The 18,088-nt window shown below is 37.0% G+C and overlaps 1 protein-coding gene across 6 annotated transcripts in view; it reads left to right on the forward strand.

Moving 5' to 3' along the window:
* Positions 1-18,088, forward strand: part of Klp31E (kinesin-like protein 31E) — a 114,920-nt gene that overhangs the window by 77,878 nt on the left and 18,954 nt on the right. For 2 of the 6 annotated variants that reach the window (XM_068358092.1, XM_068358093.1), the window contains exons 11-22: positions 1,488-1,529; positions 1,906-2,078; positions 3,069-3,290; positions 5,252-5,489; positions 5,937-6,069; positions 6,834-7,029; positions 7,298-7,459; positions 7,813-7,967; positions 13,306-13,683; positions 16,275-16,424; positions 16,696-16,852; positions 17,237-17,342. In XM_068358092.1, coding sequence (XP_068214193.1) covers positions 1,488-1,529; positions 1,906-2,078; positions 3,069-3,290; positions 5,252-5,489; positions 5,937-6,069; positions 6,834-7,029; positions 7,298-7,459; positions 7,813-7,967; positions 13,306-13,683; positions 16,275-16,424; positions 16,696-16,852; positions 17,237-17,342 — 2,112 coding nt within the window. The remainder of the gene's footprint in view (positions 1-1,487; positions 1,530-1,905; positions 2,079-3,068; positions 3,291-5,251; positions 5,490-5,936; positions 6,070-6,833; positions 7,030-7,297; positions 7,460-7,812; positions 7,968-13,305; positions 13,684-16,274; positions 16,425-16,695; positions 16,853-17,236; positions 17,343-18,088) is intronic. The other 4 variants (XM_068358094.1, XM_068358095.1, XM_068358097.1 and 1 more) reach the window with 3 other exon arrangements.

The following is an 18,088-nucleotide window of genomic DNA, read 5'->3' on the forward strand; positions in this document are numbered from 1 at the left end:
AAAAAAATTGAGTATAGTCATAGTCTCTTTTCAAGTACAAACTTCAAGTTAGAGCAACTGTGAATGGGAGACTCATTACAGATAACAGGACAGGAAAGTTGCTTTTGGCTTCTCTTCTGGGAGGCACTCGCGTGCAAAATAGCCGTGTACATAACTATACATTAGTTCCTTGTAAAAATGCAATACAGTACAGTACAGTATAATAGGATATGCTACGTTGTCAAGATTTCTTCATTTTCTAGCTTTTTCTCTTTCGCAACTTGTGTTACATAGATATTTCATAGAAATTTATATTTCTCATCTACATATTGGTGATTCAATTCATCAAATTATACATATTTTAAATTCTTCAAAATAAATTTTATTCTTTTTAGCTTATTTTCGGTACGATTCGTTTTATAGCTTAATGTTTTAATAAGAACGAAAAATTACTCCAAGTAAAATGGGAATATTACTGTCTTTTTTGGACATATATTTGAGAGTTGGTGTTTATCTTAAGATTTTTAATAAAAATTCTTTTAAGTGACAGCAACTGTATAGCATTGAGCATAATCTTTTTTTTGCAGAGTACCTTAAACTGCAAAAAAAGTTCATCTTTTCAGTATTGAAAATTAGATTTCGTTAATTTTGTGATATCAGAGTTGAACTCTTTAAATTTTTTTCACCTCCAATTTAAAATTAGTCCACCTGAAAAGACGGTCCATACCACTAAAGTACAGAAGAAGTTTCTCAACTTACAAACCTTTGGAGATATAAATACAATTTTAACTAAAATCATAAATCGCAGATATTGTATCTAAAGTTCTTAACCCTTTTACCCCCAAAGGACGTACTGGTACGTTTCACAAAACTCATCCCTTTACCCCCATAGACTTACCTGTACGTCCTTGCAAAAAAACTGCTATTTACATTTTTTTTGCCATATTTTTTATAATTTTTTGAGAAACTTCAGGCATTTTCCAAGAGAATGAGACCAACCTGACCTCTCTATGATGAAAATTAAGACTGTTAGAGCAATTTAAAAAATATATACTGCAAAATGTGCTTGAAAAAAATAACCCCTGGGGGTTAAGGGTTGGAAAGTTCCAAATAGCCTGGGGGTAAAAGTGTTAATAACAATATTATGTAATCTAATACAGTAAGCAAGATGGCATTTGCAATATGAAACGGCTATTTTTCTTACTTTTGGAGGTAAAAATTGTAGGTGAAGCCTACTGTAGTCTAAAATTTTTAAAAATATCACTTAAAAACAATTTGACACACAAACAGCTTCTTGGAATCTATTAAGTTTGTAAGTTAAGAACTTCCTGAAGTAGATTTGCTTAAATTCTGAAAAGAATTATGGGTCCCAGAATTGATTTTTAGCCCGGTCCCATAGTGCCAGCCGCATTAATGTCCGATGGTGTGCTTGTGCGAACCTTAACTTAATTGTGCTAGAATAGATTTTAAAGATACGATTGTCTTCCCTTCCTCATGCTGCTTTGTAGATGATGATGAGGATGATGATTCCGATGTGGAACCGCCCAGAGGTAGGATTGTGATTGGCTTTGACGGGAAATTTAAGACACATTTTAGCTGAATTCACTTCACGTGTTTGATGATGAATTGCACTATTTTCTTTCACTTTTCTGACAGAAATTGTTTTGGTGATACTTTTTGTGTTTTATCTTTTATATATTTTTCATAATTTTCATATTAATTCAGTAATATCAAATGGTACTATTGCTACCTTTTATCTGTATTTGTGTTTCATCAAGTAGAATTAAAATTAATTTGGCAGTAATTTATTATTTCATAATACGGTAATTTTAATGCAGTACTGTACTTGTATATAGGAAAAGAGTACAGTATAAGAATTAAATATAACAAGAGACTAGTGCTAATGCGCTTAATATGTTCGTGCAGAAAATTACACCGAGGAACTAGCGGAGCTGACGAGCGAAATCTCCATCAAGCAGAAGTTGATCGAGGGCCTGGAGCAGAGTCAGCGGCGTCTGGAGACGATGAGACACCAGTACGAGGATAAGCTGAACGTTTTGATGAACAGGATAAGAGCCACGCAAGAGGAGAGAGACAAGGTGCGTACTGCTGTTGTTGTCCTTGTTTGTGGTCAATACTGTAAGACTGGGTAGCCCTAAATAGTGCTAGGGTAAAAGTGGGCAAAACTGGAGATGATCGCCACAAAAGGGGATCAGCCACCAATGTGGGGCAACACCACAAACAATGGAACACATCCAACGAGGGGGCCCACCGGGCCCTCATTGCTTGGGTCAACACCTCAAGAAAAGCAATTGATAAAGCATTCCTGCGGTTTGTTATTTGGGGGCTAATGGCCTTTAGCCTAAGAGCCCCTGGCCAGAGGTGCTGTCTGGTCAATCTGTGTTTGTGTGTGTGGCTGTGGTTTCGACATTGGCCCGATAAGATATGATGATGAATACTGTAGTATTGTAGCGAATTCCTTATATAAAATCATTACACGCGAGAACTTTTCAAAGATAAGCACATAATGTAGTATTTCAAGTGTTTCATCACATTTTTTCAAGTAAAGGTTTCCAAAAATATGGGTTAATTATATTTAATATTGCTCATTTTTCCAATTTGTTTATTGTTGTTGGTAAAATTTTATTACTTATCATTTGTTAACATTTTAATTCTTTGATAAGTAAATGGAAGAGCTGAGTAACAATATTTTTATGACCGATGTAATTTGTAATATGTACAATATTGAGATGACAACATTTCTCAATGCTTTAATTCCATACTCTTGGCTTTTCCTCTATCATCATCATCCATTACTAATCCACTGCAAACCTCAGACAAGTCCTTCCACTCATGCCTATTTATGGTTATTTTATGCCAGTCTGTACACGCAAACGTTTCTTAGCTCGTCAATCCATCATCATCTCTTCCTTTCCTTGCGACACTTGGAATCTCTAGGGACCTATTCTGTTATTCTTAATGTCCATCTATTATTTGTCATTCTCATTATATGTCCTGCCCATGTCCATTTCTTTTTCTTACTTGTTGTTAGAATATCCGTTACTAAAGTTTGCTCTTGCCAATTTCAGGTCTTATCGAACATCAAGTCCGGCTCAAGTCAAAGTGACGAAAAGATCAAATCGATCAAACAAGAATACGAGAGGAAAATTGGCAACATGCAACAGGAATTGAAGAAGCTTCAGACTGCGCAGAAAGAGCACGCCAAGCTTATGAGAGAAAGATCTCAACACGAGAGACAGCTTAGGACTTTGAAGAATGATCTAGCTGAAATGAAGAAAGTGAAGGTCAAGGTAAGCCAGAGTTGAGGTTAGATCAGACGAAGTAGTTGAAGTAGGTCATTGAAGGTCAAGTTAAGGAAATTAATGTCATTAAACCAGTCAGGGAAACCTGCAAAAGTTAAGGTTAGTCAAGGATGCTGTAAATTAACCAGAAAAGAACAAGGTAAATCGCACCCATTATTACATGTGATTTTATTCCTTTTGAAATTCTTCTTTAGGTTGAGCCTTGAATGAAAGGGAAACAACTCTTTTAATATCCCTTCTTAAGGTTAATCTTGATGGAAAGAATAAGTTTTATCCTTGTTCAATAGTTTTTATTATCAGCTTTCAAAGTAAAAGAAAATTAATTTAAATTAAGCCATATGTTTGACTATATTTTACCAAAAGCTCAGCTTCAGCAATTGATCTTGCTTTGAAAATACTGTAAGCCGAGTTGTGGATGGACCATCATTTTAACTCAAACGAGCTCCTGCAATGGTATCCTCCTTGTATGGCCAGTGTCCCTTGTTCTTAAGCTTACACTCTTTGGGTTTGAACCTATGATTCAATAAATGAGTCGGATTTTATCAAACCTACTTAACCCTTTTACATCCAAAGGATGTACTGGTACGTTTCACAAAACTCATCCCTTTACCCCCATGGACGTACCGGTACGTCCTTGCTAAAAATTGCTATTTAGATTTTTTTTTTCATATTTTTGATAATTTTTTGAGGAACTTCAGGCATTTTCCAAGAGAATGAGACCAACCTGACCTCTCTATGATGAAAATTAAGGCTGTTAGAGCAATTTGAAAAATATACACAGCAAAATGTGCTTGAAAAAAAATAACCCCTGGGGGTTAAGGGTTGGAAAGTTCCAAATAGCCTGTGGGTAAAAGGGTTAACATTAGAATAATATTCACAATATCATGGGACTCTGATATTAACTTTGATGTTAAACCTTTGTGTGCAACTTGTTAAATGTCTCAGTAACAAATGTCTGTGAATATCCATTACAGCACTGTATAGTCGAACATTTTATTGTTTTAAACTTTGATGGTATCACGACGCGACCAGAGAACTTACTGACTAGCGGGACCCAAGCTAACGCCAACCTAGCTCAGGTCTACCCTTTGGGCACGTTCTCCTTACTCCTGGGTTAGTCCTCCACAGAAAACGGAGGTAGGGTATACTACACAAAACTCTGGTCGGTTGAGAGGAGATTACAGGTAACTCCTAAGAAAGTAGTTCTCGGTAAGTATGTTAGGAAAAATACAAATTACTTAAAATTTTTGATTTATGGTTGCAAATTAGAACATGTAATCCCAAAGGTTTTTTAACTTACAATTTGTAGGTTCGTATATGTATCAGGGCTGTAGTAATTGTTTGACTTCAAAGTAATTTTTTCTTTAATTTTATGGGATTTACGTCTTTTGTTTCTCATCGTTCTAGTCTGGCTATGAAAGGAGCTAATTATGATCTTGTTCCTTTTAGAAAATAAATGAAATGAATCATCCATTTCAATTTCAGTGTGCCTTTACAAAATCCTCTTAAGGCGGTGCAGTACTTTTATATATTATGTGGGGTGATATGTTTTTGCAAAAAGATCAGAGGTAGAGTCAAGAGAACTCGCATTGCATCGTAACTTCACCGATGGAGAAGTTGACGTTTGAATAGTTATGATAATAATGATAATAAGTCTGGTTTCGTAGTTTATTACTTATTCATTTTAATGTTGCTTATCTTGATCTGTGTTAGTTGTTATTTCTGTTTTATAGTTTTTCACTTTACTGTTTCTTTTCTTCACTGGGCTGCTTTCCCAGTTAGTGTTTGTTGACATTTAGTATTCCACCTTTTTAATTAAGGCTGTAGTTTAGCTCGTTTTCACAATAGCAATGTTAATACCAATCCATTGGATGATTTAATTGTTGACTTCCAAAGATGTGTTTCTCTATTTTTCGGCTCCTGATCGAGACACTTTTTCTCAATTCCAGCTCATGAATAAAATGAAGGAGGACAACAACCGAGCCAAACAGGACCAGATGAAGAAGAACAAGGAGATCGCCCAGCTGCGGAAGGCCTCCCGCAAGCAGGAGAACTACATCAAGAGTTTGGAAGCCGACAACAGGCTCAAGAACGTCGTGTTGAAGAGAAAAACCGAAGAAATTGCAGTATTGAAGAGAGCTCCGAAGCAAGGGCTTAGCAATAAGGCAGCCGGAAGGCTTAGGAGAAGTGAGTTACATCTCTGTTGAAATGCATTTAATCACGTGTGATGTTCGTGATTGGAACGGAGTTGTAGTTCTCTATAATAGTTCCATAATCTTATTGCTTAATCATTCAAAACTAATGTAGTTTTAGAAACATTCTGTTTATTTTTGTGTAAATACTACTTACCAATAGGGATTCAGCAGTATGAAGCTTCATCTGTGGTGGATAATGTGGGAGGGTGGGCTGTGACACCCTAGCAGTACCAGCTGAACTCGGTTGAGTCCCTTGTTAGGCTGGGAGGAACGTAGAGAGTAGAGGTCCCCTTTTTGTTTTTGTTTCTTTGTTGATGTCGGCTACCCCCCAAAATTGGGGGAAGGGCCTTGGTATATGTATGTATGTACTACTTACCAAATTTAAAAAGCAAATACTTTGTTGATGTCTGCTGAATTCACATATTTCACATTTCAACAGAGGTTGGAGCAGGACACCTGGCTAGTTTCTCTCCCAAAGTTGCTAAAAACAAGTGGCAGAACTTGGAACAGTCAATAAACAAAGTGGCTTATAATAAACAGACCGTCAGCAGCATGGAACGCGATATGGAGAGGTACGTGAAATGAACGTTTCGCTCTTTGTGTTCTTGCGGAAAAGAGCACCTCCAGTAAAGGTTCTGTGTAATCCCCTTCTAGTATTGCATTTTGCCCTTCTCATTTTGATATCTTGACTTTTTTTTAACTTTGTATTTCTCAACATTTACCCCCTCAATTTAGAAAATAGATTTTGAGGCCCCACCCCTTTTAAGATTATAGAAACTTGAGATTTATAAGTTTGATTACAGTACTGTACTTCATAATTATCTGACAATTTTATATATTATTGTTGACATTAACAATTGTTTATGACAATTTTATTTATTGCTGATGACAGCATTTTTTATGACATGAAAGTACGAATCCACAAGAATCAATCATAATGCATCGTATGATGCATTGCATACGGGACCTCCCTCTGCATTTTAAAAGATAATATATTTTGTATGATTGTTCTCATATTATTAATTAGAATGATTGTCTTTAGTCATGCTGTACAGTACGTGCTCGTCTTACAAAAATTCATTTGTGTTTGCTATATGCAAGTTTGTAATATGGGTGAAATAATAATGAGATACAGTAACTTGTGGGTGAAATAATTATGAGATATTTAGGATGAAAAACTTGTCATATTTTTTCAACTTCCCTTCCCTGTATTATGGAAGAGGGAGGAAGATTTTCCCCCTTGAAGAACTACGGACCTCTAATTGTCATAAATCTCTGCGGGAAGGGGCAGACTCGGTGTACCGACGCTAAATCTATTAATGTAATTTTCTTCCAGGTGGTTGAAGGAAAGAGAGTCACTTAGCCGGCAGCTAGAACGGGTCATGAGAAAGCGAGAGAGGTCGGATCCAAGCGACATCACCAGTTACAACGACATGAACGATCAGGTCGACGCTCTGAAAGCCAACATTGACTACATTCACGAGAATATTAGGGAATGTCAGGAGAACATCATGAGTATGGAAGAGAGCAAGGTCAGTATTAACGTCTGCATGTTTACCAGCTCTGTGTCGCTGGCCTTTGTCTAGGATTGTTATTTTAGGATTGTTATTTTACAGTGCTATGGCACAGAGACTGGAATTAATCATTGCTTTGCTCTTAAGTACTGTGAATAGAGATAGGTTCTGGTTTTGTTTTCCAATTAGATATTTTTATTTGCACAATCATCCTTATATTAATCAAGATGATTAACTGTAATGTTATCGTAAACGTTGATTTCTCTGACCCTCTCTCCAACATCAGGAAACTTCCGAGCTACTCCATACCGACAACATTACGTCAGGGCTGGGAATGGAAGAGTCCCACTACCTTGTCAGTAAGTTAATAGCCATGACAGTCAGCCAGGCCACTCTAGCAGCACAAAGACAGGCAGAAATCTCAGAATTAGAAGGAAAAATGAAGCAGGTGGGTGACCAGCTCAACTAGTTCTATCTATGCTTTTTTTGTAGAGAATTGTTTACGTGCATGCTTCGTGCAATGCACCGTAGACGGCAGTAGATATTTGGTTTTGTCAATTTTAGGCGCAAATTTCCTGCGTCCGTTTTCTTTGATCTCTTCCCTTCACTGTTCCATGTCTTTGATGTTACCTTCATCTTTAATTTTGCGTCCCTCGACTTTTGCTAGAACAGATCTTTCAAATAATGAGAGTCATATTTGAGTTGGTTTTGTCATAATGAAGCATTAGATTATAAAATCTTATTAAACTTACCTCACGGTAAAATAGAGTACACTACTTAATTCAGTATTCGTACTTACAGTACGAACAGACGACCAGCGTGCAGGAGCAACTCCTAGCGCATGTTTTGGGCGACAAGGATATGGAAGTGTACAGCCTGATGTCATCTCTGGTGGCTGCGGAGGACAACACGCCGGCGTCCACCGAATCTTCCAGATCCAACTCTCCTACTGATGGGTAAGGGAGCCCTTCCTTTCCTCGTAGTTTTACCGGTAGATTAAGACAAGGGTTTAGATAAGATGGGGAACCAGCCTCTCACTTGAGTCATAATTTACTCGGGTAGAACAACGATGAAAATCCAGTACCGTGTGTTAAAAGCTGGAAGACACAGCAAGGGTGGGTTGAATACTCGGAAGAAAATAGATACACTGTGTATTGTATGAAGATCATCTAGAATATTGCAATATTTGCGAGACCCGTCTAACCGTGAACGTGCTTAGTGAACATTAGTAGTATAGTATGTCAGGATAGGGGAAGAGTAGACTAAGACAACCAATGATTAAGCTGAATAATTATACAGAACTTTACAAATACTGTATGTATAGTGTATTTCACATATCCTTCCTTACGTTTGAATGAAGGATAGTATGAATGATAAATTTGAATAACCAAAATGAAATGCTTAAAAAATTAAAATTGTGGACTACTTAGTACTAAAGTCACTTTGAAAAATACTTATTTTATGTAATTTCTTAAGCATATAAATGCATTGCATGAGTGTGTTGTGGTGATGAATATTGGATTGCAAGATGTTCAATTGAAAATTGCACCATCAGTTAGAATTTTTCCTAGCGTTTGAAATTAACACTCCATTCCTGATGACATTGTCCTCCATGCCATTTATTCCGTTTCATTTCAATAATGCCTCTTTTACTCTTCTGTTACCAAAATGTTATGAAGATTAATCTTTTCTCATCTATTTTCCTTGAATTATCGTGAAGAACTTGTCCCTCCCTCATTCTCTCTCGCCACGCAGAAAACTATTCCCCTTCCTGGCCAACCACCCTTTCCTTTGGTTCTTGTCCGTGCCTTTTTATAACGTTTCTCTGATTGCTATTTTGATTTGTATTTTGCTGCCTTTCATCATTAAGCAGTTTAATAAATTCAATTCGACCCTTCTTTTACTACTCTGATTTGGAAGCAATTCAGCAGCATATTATTATTCATTGTCCATCAATTCTCGACCTCGAGAAACCAGATCATGCAGACATGGGAGTTTTACATTCTCCTTCATTCTGTGAGCTACAATTTTCATACAACATGGCTCTCCTATCAGGAAGAATCAAAGTACCTGGCCAGTGAATCCACAAGAGGTTATTGAAACGTACTGTATGTACTTTACCACGTACTACATTATACAGTACTTAGCAGTAAAGTTTCAGGAGTAGATGATTGAGCCGTCTTCATTAGTTAAAAAGCCCGTTCATAAACTTACATGTTTCCTATAGAAGAAAGATGTTATTCTGATCAGGAAGAGCCTACAAGTAACTAGACACTTTCGTACTTGGGTGTCATGTTATGTACCATATAATGACTTCCTTTTGTATTGCTGTATTGTTACCTTATAATTTTTAAGTAATATATAAGTAGATTTAAATGTGTGTATGCATGTTCTGGGAGAAGTAGTGATAAGTTTTCTACGTAATTATCAAACAAGTCTTCCGTGAAATTGTACCAAGTCGGTATTTTTCCTAATCTGCTGTTAATACTGTTATCAGAATTTAAAAAATACGTTATTCTCATCTCGAAGGTTAATTGCCAAGTACAGTACTGTATAAGAATTGACGGTTAAGAATTGGTGGCTATTCTAAACAAAAATACCTATGACCTCTTATAGATTTATAAGGCAGAAAACATTAGGGCTTCCATCATTTTGACTGGAAACGTTTGGAAGCGATTGCAAAATCCCTTGAATCAAGCTGTCGAGTGACTGCACCTGCTTGCAGGCGAGCTTTATTTCTAAGTTATTTCTTTATCCGATATGTCTCGAAGCATCGTGGTGTATTTCCAAATTTATTTGAAGTTTATGCTTTCAATTGTTGCCTTCAGGCTGGCTTAGACATAACTTGTATAAACCCTCGTGTTAGCATTTGGCATTTTGAGAACAGGACGAGTGTGTAGAGATTTCACAAAAGCGTCTGGCTTTAATGCCGTGACACGGCCGTTGCATCTCGCGGAAGGAAGCGGCTAAAGGAACGACTTTAGTAGGAGAAGTCTGAGCTACTCTACTTACCATAACTGGTTCTCTGAAGTCTTTTTTCTCCTTAGTTCAGCTAAGTTTCTTATGTACAGTAATGGTAAATCAGATGACATTCTACTTAAGGCAGAATGTACACCAAACATTAGAGTTATTTTGCATATAAATTCATTTACATTATGAAGTTTTCATTTTCATAAACTTAGGAAGAATGTTGAATAGTTCATAAATCATGTAAATTATCTACCTTCAGTGGCATACTTGTCTTAAAAAGTACTTCTAACTGAGGAATTCTTCCAAATTATAGAGAGTAAGTACTAATGAAGATTAACGACGCAAAACAAATATTTTAGGTTAACTCTATCAAAGCCTTTAGAAATATGCATCGGTTTTTATCAAACAAAATAACTGGTAAAGTCTGAGGAATATCTTTTTTGCTCAGACTCTTCTCTTTCCGCGAGATGCAACACGGCGTCGGCAGTAAACGTTGCGTGTTGTAGATTACGACAAATAGTACAACTGCGCATGCGTGAGTGGATGAACGACAATTCGGATTGTAACTGCTACATTGAAGCTCTTGCTTTTCATACAGTGTTATGTCTTCATCAGTATCATTGTTACTTTCATGGTTTTTTCCTCAATTGAATTGGGCATTTTGTTTATAAACATACTTCCAGTGTTACATATCAGTTGTGACTTAGGTACAGACCATTCAATAAATAATCAAATTAGAATTACTGTAATGTTGATGGAAATTGCAAATCTTGATATATTCTAGGCATGTACTGGATTTTCAGTGTTCTACCTCCTGTACAGTAGAGATCATAAGTGTTGATGCGACCCTCTGTCGCTTCATTGCCATCTCTGTGTGTGTTCAACGGCAGCAGTAACATTATAAAGGAAAATCTTTTGTTCATAATTCAGAAAATATTTCATGATTAAGTAACCCGAGTATAACGAGCAAAGCAAGAATGCAAGAAATTAATCTATGTAGAACTCAAAGACATTCAAATTCCACTGCAAAACAATTTGGATAACTTGGCGGAAGTACAAACGCAAAATCTAATTACTGTATTGAACAATTTTATGAGAATTATGAGCAAGATACTTGTTAGTTATCTGGCTTGGCTCGACAAATTGTATGGATCAAATTGGTGTTTTGAGTGCTATAAGTAAAATTACAGTATTGGGAAAGTTCCATTTTTAGATTTAACAGCTGCTTTTAAATGCTATCCCTTTCGTTGCAGCACAATACTGTAATGTAATTAAGATTACTGTACTCTTGAGCTATTACTGTTCTCCTCATAGCTAGACCGAATGGATAATCACAATGTTCGTTGGTTTCAATGGATCAAATGGCATTTTGAAATTATCTAAATTTAAACCAAGGGTGTTTTTTTAAAAGTATATCAATTGCAAAGCACTTTTTAAATCCTATTCATATGTCAGATATAGCCATGTGCATAAAATGTTTAGTATATTTTAGCATTTTAGAGGTTTCCATCTTTAGTGTGCTAATATTACTTACAGTAGAAGGTTTCTGAGAGCTTCTTTGATTTACCATGACTTAGCTATCATCTCAATTACTTATTTGCTTTCCGTAACATCAGACAAGTTGACCTTTTTCTGATTTATTAACAATGCTGCCAGAGGGGCCAGGATAATTTCCATATTATATTTGCTATTGCTTCTCATTTTATATTTCTTTCCTCATATTTCACGTTTCTGTAATTATTTTCACTGTCTTGGTAGGTTTTTAAAAACATCCTTATATGATATTAGTGTTGTACACTACTGTATGTTCTTCAAAATTCATTGTTGCATTTCAAAGAGTCTGTTACAATACAACATAATTTATCCAAGTTGTATTTTCAGTTTTTTATATTCTAAATGAAATTATAGAAACAATTAAACAGATGGACTATGCCAACATTCATTTTTTGAATTGCGAATACAGTAGATATTTGAACCCATAAATAATTCATATATCGAGTTACACAAGACACTTGATTGCGGTGTCTCAAAGCCGTTGCATTAATTTCCATCTCGATAACACTCGGAACCGATTCCAAAGGCAGACGTCTCTCTCTCCCTGTGAAGAGACAGACTCTTGTGTCATCAGGTGTTGATAAAAACAATTTTTTGGAAGTAGAAGGACAGAGTATGACCCCATACACCCATCCCCTCCACCACTCCCACGGAACCTCTCTCCACCCTGTATATTTTTATTTTGTTTTCATTTGTTCGTTTTTTTCTTTTGGACACTTTTTTATTTTTTCATTGCTTAGCAGCCACCACCACCCTCTATCACCCGAAAGGCTTCTAGAGACTGATACTTGCTTGCTACTCATCTTACTCGCTATAGTGCATATGGTAGATGTACTGGTTGACAGACTCATTGCATCACTGGTATCTTTAGTTTCCTGATACTGCAGAAACAGGGTGTTGTGTTGTACAGTCAGATAAGGGGTTTTTATTGTAAAACACCACCTGTGGGAAGTACGGTCCAGCTTGCTCGGAATGTGAGTGCCCGCGCTGGGGCGCAGAGATAAGAAAGAGAAGAAGAGGAAGCACGGATACAAAGCATGCCCCTTCCCCCCCTTGAAGTTCAGGCGTTGGTTTCGGAATGAGGGGTTACTCTGGAAAAAAAAAAATCAAAAGTTTTGTGATGTCTTACTAGATAAAGGTCTCTTTTAGGGGATTTCTAATAGCTTCCTTAGGTCCCTCACCTATACCATGTTTATTGCAGCCTAATCTAGCTTGGAAAGAGAAAGAAAAAAACTTTTTAGAGTTAGTGGCATCAGCATGTTTAGTGATCAAGACATTTTCTGTCTCTCCCTTTTCCCCATCTCTGTCTGTCTGTCTCAAAACCCAAATGTCCCATATGTTTCCCTTCCGAATCCCCGTTTGTGATCTACGAACACACCCTGTGGCCCATTTTGTATTGCCGACATTTTATTATATTGAACGCATGGTAATCATGACCTTGCACTTAATGCTTTGGTAAAATCTGCTTGCCCACCCTTTTTTCTTCTCATATCTTGGCACCTCCCCCCTTCATTTTTATTTTGGTCCGCCGTCGTTGCGGAAACGACACGCACGCTGCTCTGTCCTTTTCAAAAAAAAATCTTCCTTTGGCGTGTTGCTCCCTCTCTTGCTTGATAACGATTTTGTTCATTTAATTTATGGTTCATTTCACGGCCACTGTGTTTTCCCCCTTTTCTCGTTTGCTACTTCCTTCTGCTTGCATGTTCCAACCCCTCGTTCCTTCCTTCTCCCCCCTCCCTTCCTCTCTCCCCCTTCCCCTTCCCCTCACAGCCTGATGGAGTCATCTGCCACTTCGCTAGTCTTCTCATCCGATTCCCTAAAAAGGAGGGACAAGGCGCGGAGAAAAACTGCCACCACGGAGGACATGCTCTTCAACAACGGATCTGAGAAGAACGGGAATGCCAGCGGCACCGAGGCCAGTGCCAACACCACGCCTGTGGGGACCATCGTCGGAGCGATGCCCATCGTCGCGCTGGAACGTCTCGCCGCCGAACGCGCCGCCTCGGATAGAATGAGCAGGAGCCACGCAGGAGACAGAATGACCGCCAGCCTGGAGGGAACGCTAGGCGAGGACGGCCTTCTCATGCCCCCGCCGTCGGGGTCTCACAGAGCCGTGCCGCGAGTGACGTCTGCTCCGAATCCTCTCAAGTAAGATCTTAGGTTGTCTGTCAGCTTTCTTTTTCGTCTATGTATTTTTTTCCTTTTATTAATCCATTGGCTTATATATTAATGTATGGTATTGTCTTGGTTTGTGTTCGTGGATTTACTTTAGTCATTAGGGTAACTAATGAGAAGAACTAAAACTAGGTGGTAATGTAGCCAACAGGTTGAGGTATTTGGTAACTTTTGTCAATTTGGCTTTTACCCTTAATGTTTACGTAATCCTTACATCTCCACCATTTTATTTAAAATGTATCGGCTAATATTTTTGTGTGATTACAGTATTGCATTTACATTTTTAAAACCTGTACTACTGTAAATGAGATATTTAGCACATTAGATATTACTAGAGACAGTTGTTTTACTAAATAAATATAGCCTCAATTTTGTCAAGTTTTCAAATACAGTACTGTACATCACGTTTTTTTTCTTGAGATCCAATTTCACAATGGCAAGTCTGTATTTTTGTCACTAATCTTAGATAAACACAATGACTCATGTTTTCATAATTACATTTTTAACTTGAAAGTTATCAACTAAGGTCCTCATCTTTTTTTTTAGACGTTCATATACCATATACATATCTAGCCAGCCATGCATATTAGCATTTACTTAGTGCACCCATTATAAGACATTTCATTAGTTTGGATAATTTCAAAATTTTGGATTTTAATGGACCTCTAGAATATCTAGGCTCAAGTGACCATAGTTATAGATAGACTCTGCTTATTTCAGGATCTTTCGGTCAGTAATATGGGACAGTAGCTTTTTTTCTTAAGGTCTTTAAACAGAAACCATTTATAAGACTACGTGTAAGTACCCTAAAGCAATTATAAAGGTGACGTGCAGAGTAAAACTTCATTTTGATTAGCAGTTAATAGCATTGCTTCTGGTGCAAACTTTTCGACGCTTAAACTGTTCGTAGTAGTGCACAGATTTTTAAATTTAGATACGAGGTTTAAGTCTGGCCCGTATCTCCTTCTATTCCTTATAAAAAGCTTGTTTCGACTGGGAATATTTTTCATTTCTTGTTCTGGATATTAATTCCTATTTTAAACAATCTTTAGAATAATAAAAAAAAGGCTATATTTTACATGAAAATGACTAGTTTCTTGCAGTAAAGTACAGTATTGACAATCGCACACATCCAAGATGGGTAATAGCTAGTACAAGGGGTTACCAGATTGTTACATAAGATTCATTGGCCAAAGAAGAAATAGACATGCTGACATACACACGATACACAGCAGAGGTTATTCATTCGATAAAAAAGGACGTGGTCCAAGAAACTCTTCTCTTTGATTGAAATTTGCATAACAGAAGCTATGCAAGAAAATACTAAGTGTAAAACTTGTGTCATGTGTCTGTCTGTCACCTTTATATTTGCCCAATATCATATAACTCCATTATATATGCAGATTAATACATAACATATTCATATTTTATTTTGGTTGAATAGTTTCACATCATTGCATATGATTTTATGCTTATTATTAGATTTAGTTTAGTTTTGTGACTGTGAAAGCATTTTTATATATAAATCTTTGGTCAATCTTTTAATATCCACTTTATCTATCAATGTTTTGAGTACTGTATTGTGTTTAGCCATTTTGGTATTTGTTTGCAAGACCACGCTCTCTATATATTGACAATTTATGCAAAGCTATTGTTTTTCTCAATTACTTTTTCATAATTTAAAATAATTCGCCACATGGGAAACAAGTTAAAATTATAAAAAAAACCATAGAACTAAAAGAAAAATAGACTGGTTTCCTCACTAAACGACTGGAACTGACATCGTCAACCAGACAGAAGTTCGTGATGTCAGCGTACATTTCATATATATTCAAAATATATATTAAATCAAAAATGGAGTAATTACTCAAAAGTGTCCATAAAAAATACAATTCACAATTAGTGACATTTATAAATAATTACTCCATTTTTAATTTAGTATTTAAGTTGAATATACTGTATATTAAATGTACGCTGGCATCACAAACTTCAATTTGGTTGACTATGTTGACGATGTCAGTTCAAGGTCGTTAATGAGGAAACCAGGCTACTTTTTTATAATTCTTTAGTTTTTTATAATTTTGACTTGTTTCCCCTGTGACGAATTGTTTTAGATTATGAAAAATTAACAGGAAAACAATAGCTTTGCATAATTTGGCAGTATGTGGAGAGCGTTGTCTTGCAAACAAATACAGCCATTTTTTCTGTCGTTGCCCTATGTACGTACGTACTTTGCATATCCACAGTCAGTACATTTTTTCTGTCTCGTCTCCTCTGTAAGTCTGTTAAATTTTATTCTGAGTTGCATATCTCTTGTAGCGATTCCATTTTCAACACTTGCAACATTATGATATCGTGGTCAAGCCAGCATTGCTCTGCCACCGTCGTCAAGTTGTCAAAACGCTAGATCTCCTCTTCTGATTGGATCAAGTAGAGCTTTACACAGTCCAAAACCTCTCAAAAGTATTTGTAGATATCCCAGTAACCTGGCACTAACCATTGGTTGATTAGTGGAGCACTCACACTAACCTAAGGCCTTGGCTTGGGGCTGGCTTGGCTTACAGAAATCTGATGACCAATCGAGCTGACAAATCATCACCTATTCTTAGTCGCAAGTCATACGAACGCCAAGATTCCACTTCTCCCCGCCTGGGTAGAAGGTCCCTCACTTCTCTTAGCACGTCTAATCTAAATTATTCAAGGCAAAGCTCAGTGTGAGTAACTAACGGAGAGTTTTCAATTAGCGTCATGAAGACCATTTTTTTCTAATTTTTTTTTTAATGTTTGCAAGTTACTTTACAAATTTTGCTGTTAATCCTCAATTGGGAACCTTTTTAAAATTTGTCTTACGTGGTCAGTAAATCCACAAATATCAAAATGATTATCTTTTGCACTGTTTTTTTCGAGTTGCCGCACAAAATAAAAAATCTCTATGGGTGAGGAGAGAAGTGGTAGACTGACAAAAATTCTATTTACTGTAAACAGAGATAATAACCCAGAAATGACCCCTCCTACATCTCCTACCACTTACCGTCGATCGACCTCTCGGGAGGAGAACGTCTTCTCGAGGCTGACGTCGGCCACGTCTTCGACGCGGGAAGCGAGACCCGACACTGGGGTGATTAATCCACATGCTGGCAGGGTAGGTATTGTTATAGCTTTTCTTCTTAGAAGTTTGTCATTTGGTAAGTTTATCATAAATTAAAAGCAGAAATCTTCATTAAGATCATGTATGCAGTTATAATATAGATCATTTGTGGTTACATTAAAGTTTATAAAAGTTTAAATCTGAAAGAGAAACAGTCTTGTTTTACTGCACGTAAAGAATGTCATATACATTCTTACATTAGCTCTTCTCTTTAGAGTTCTATTCATACTTTTCTACCCTCACTTTGCTCGAAATTCACGTCAGGAATAAATCTTCTTTTATCACCTTTTTCCAAGTCTTTGTCCTTTTACTGTAAACCAGATTTTTAAAAATAATTTGTAATTCTGTAACTGTTCTCTAAGCAATCCTTAATTTCAGGTCAGCCAGAGGTCTGTGTTAGCCTGTACGCATGTAGCTCAAGGCCATTCCAAAGCTGTTTTATCTGTGTATGCTACTGACGACTCACTCTTCTCTGCATCCAAAGGTAATAATTCAGCGACATAGACCTCATTTCGCGATGAAAAAATCTTTGAAACATAAATAATGGTGTGATTGCCAACTTGGTAACGTCCCTGACTGATGAACGCCAGACTGGGGTTCGAGTTCCACTCAAACTCGTTAGTTTCATTGGTCGCTGCAACTTCACCATCCTTGTGAGCTAAGGATGGGGGGTTTGAGGGAGCCTTATAGGTCTATCTGCTGGGTCATCAGCAGCCATTGCTTGGCCCTCCTTGGTCCTAGCTTGAGTGGAGAGGGCTTGGACACTGATCATATGAGTATATGGTCAGTCTGTAGGGCATTGTCCTGCTCGATAGAGCTATGTCACCGTCCCTTGCCCCTGCCATTCATGAGCGGTCTTTAAACCTGTAATGATGAGTGAGATCTTTGTGAGCTTATAAGAATCTAGTTCAGTAGTATTTTTACTAGTCCGACTGTAGCCCCATTTATAGAGACCGAATGCTAAGCGTCCTGCTCTTACTAGGGAAAGAAATCTAGTGGGTGGAAAGAAATTGAGTAATAAAAAGTAAACTGTAAAAGAAATAACAAATAAAAACATGGGATTAAACAATTGAAACAAGGAAATAAGTCGTCCCCAGTGAAAATTTAATTGTCGCTACAGTACTTTCAACTGTAAAACTTCCAACCCCTTGGAGTGAGACTTGCAATTGATGTATCTACTGTAGATAGATTGAAAAGTACTAAGATCCTGGTGGTTTGTATTATATTAGC

This window comes from Palaemon carinicauda, chromosome 34 (assembly GCF_036898095.1).
Source record: "Palaemon carinicauda isolate YSFRI2023 chromosome 34, ASM3689809v2, whole genome shotgun sequence".
Taxonomy (NCBI): Eukaryota; Metazoa; Arthropoda; class Malacostraca; order Decapoda; family Palaemonidae; genus Palaemon; species Palaemon carinicauda.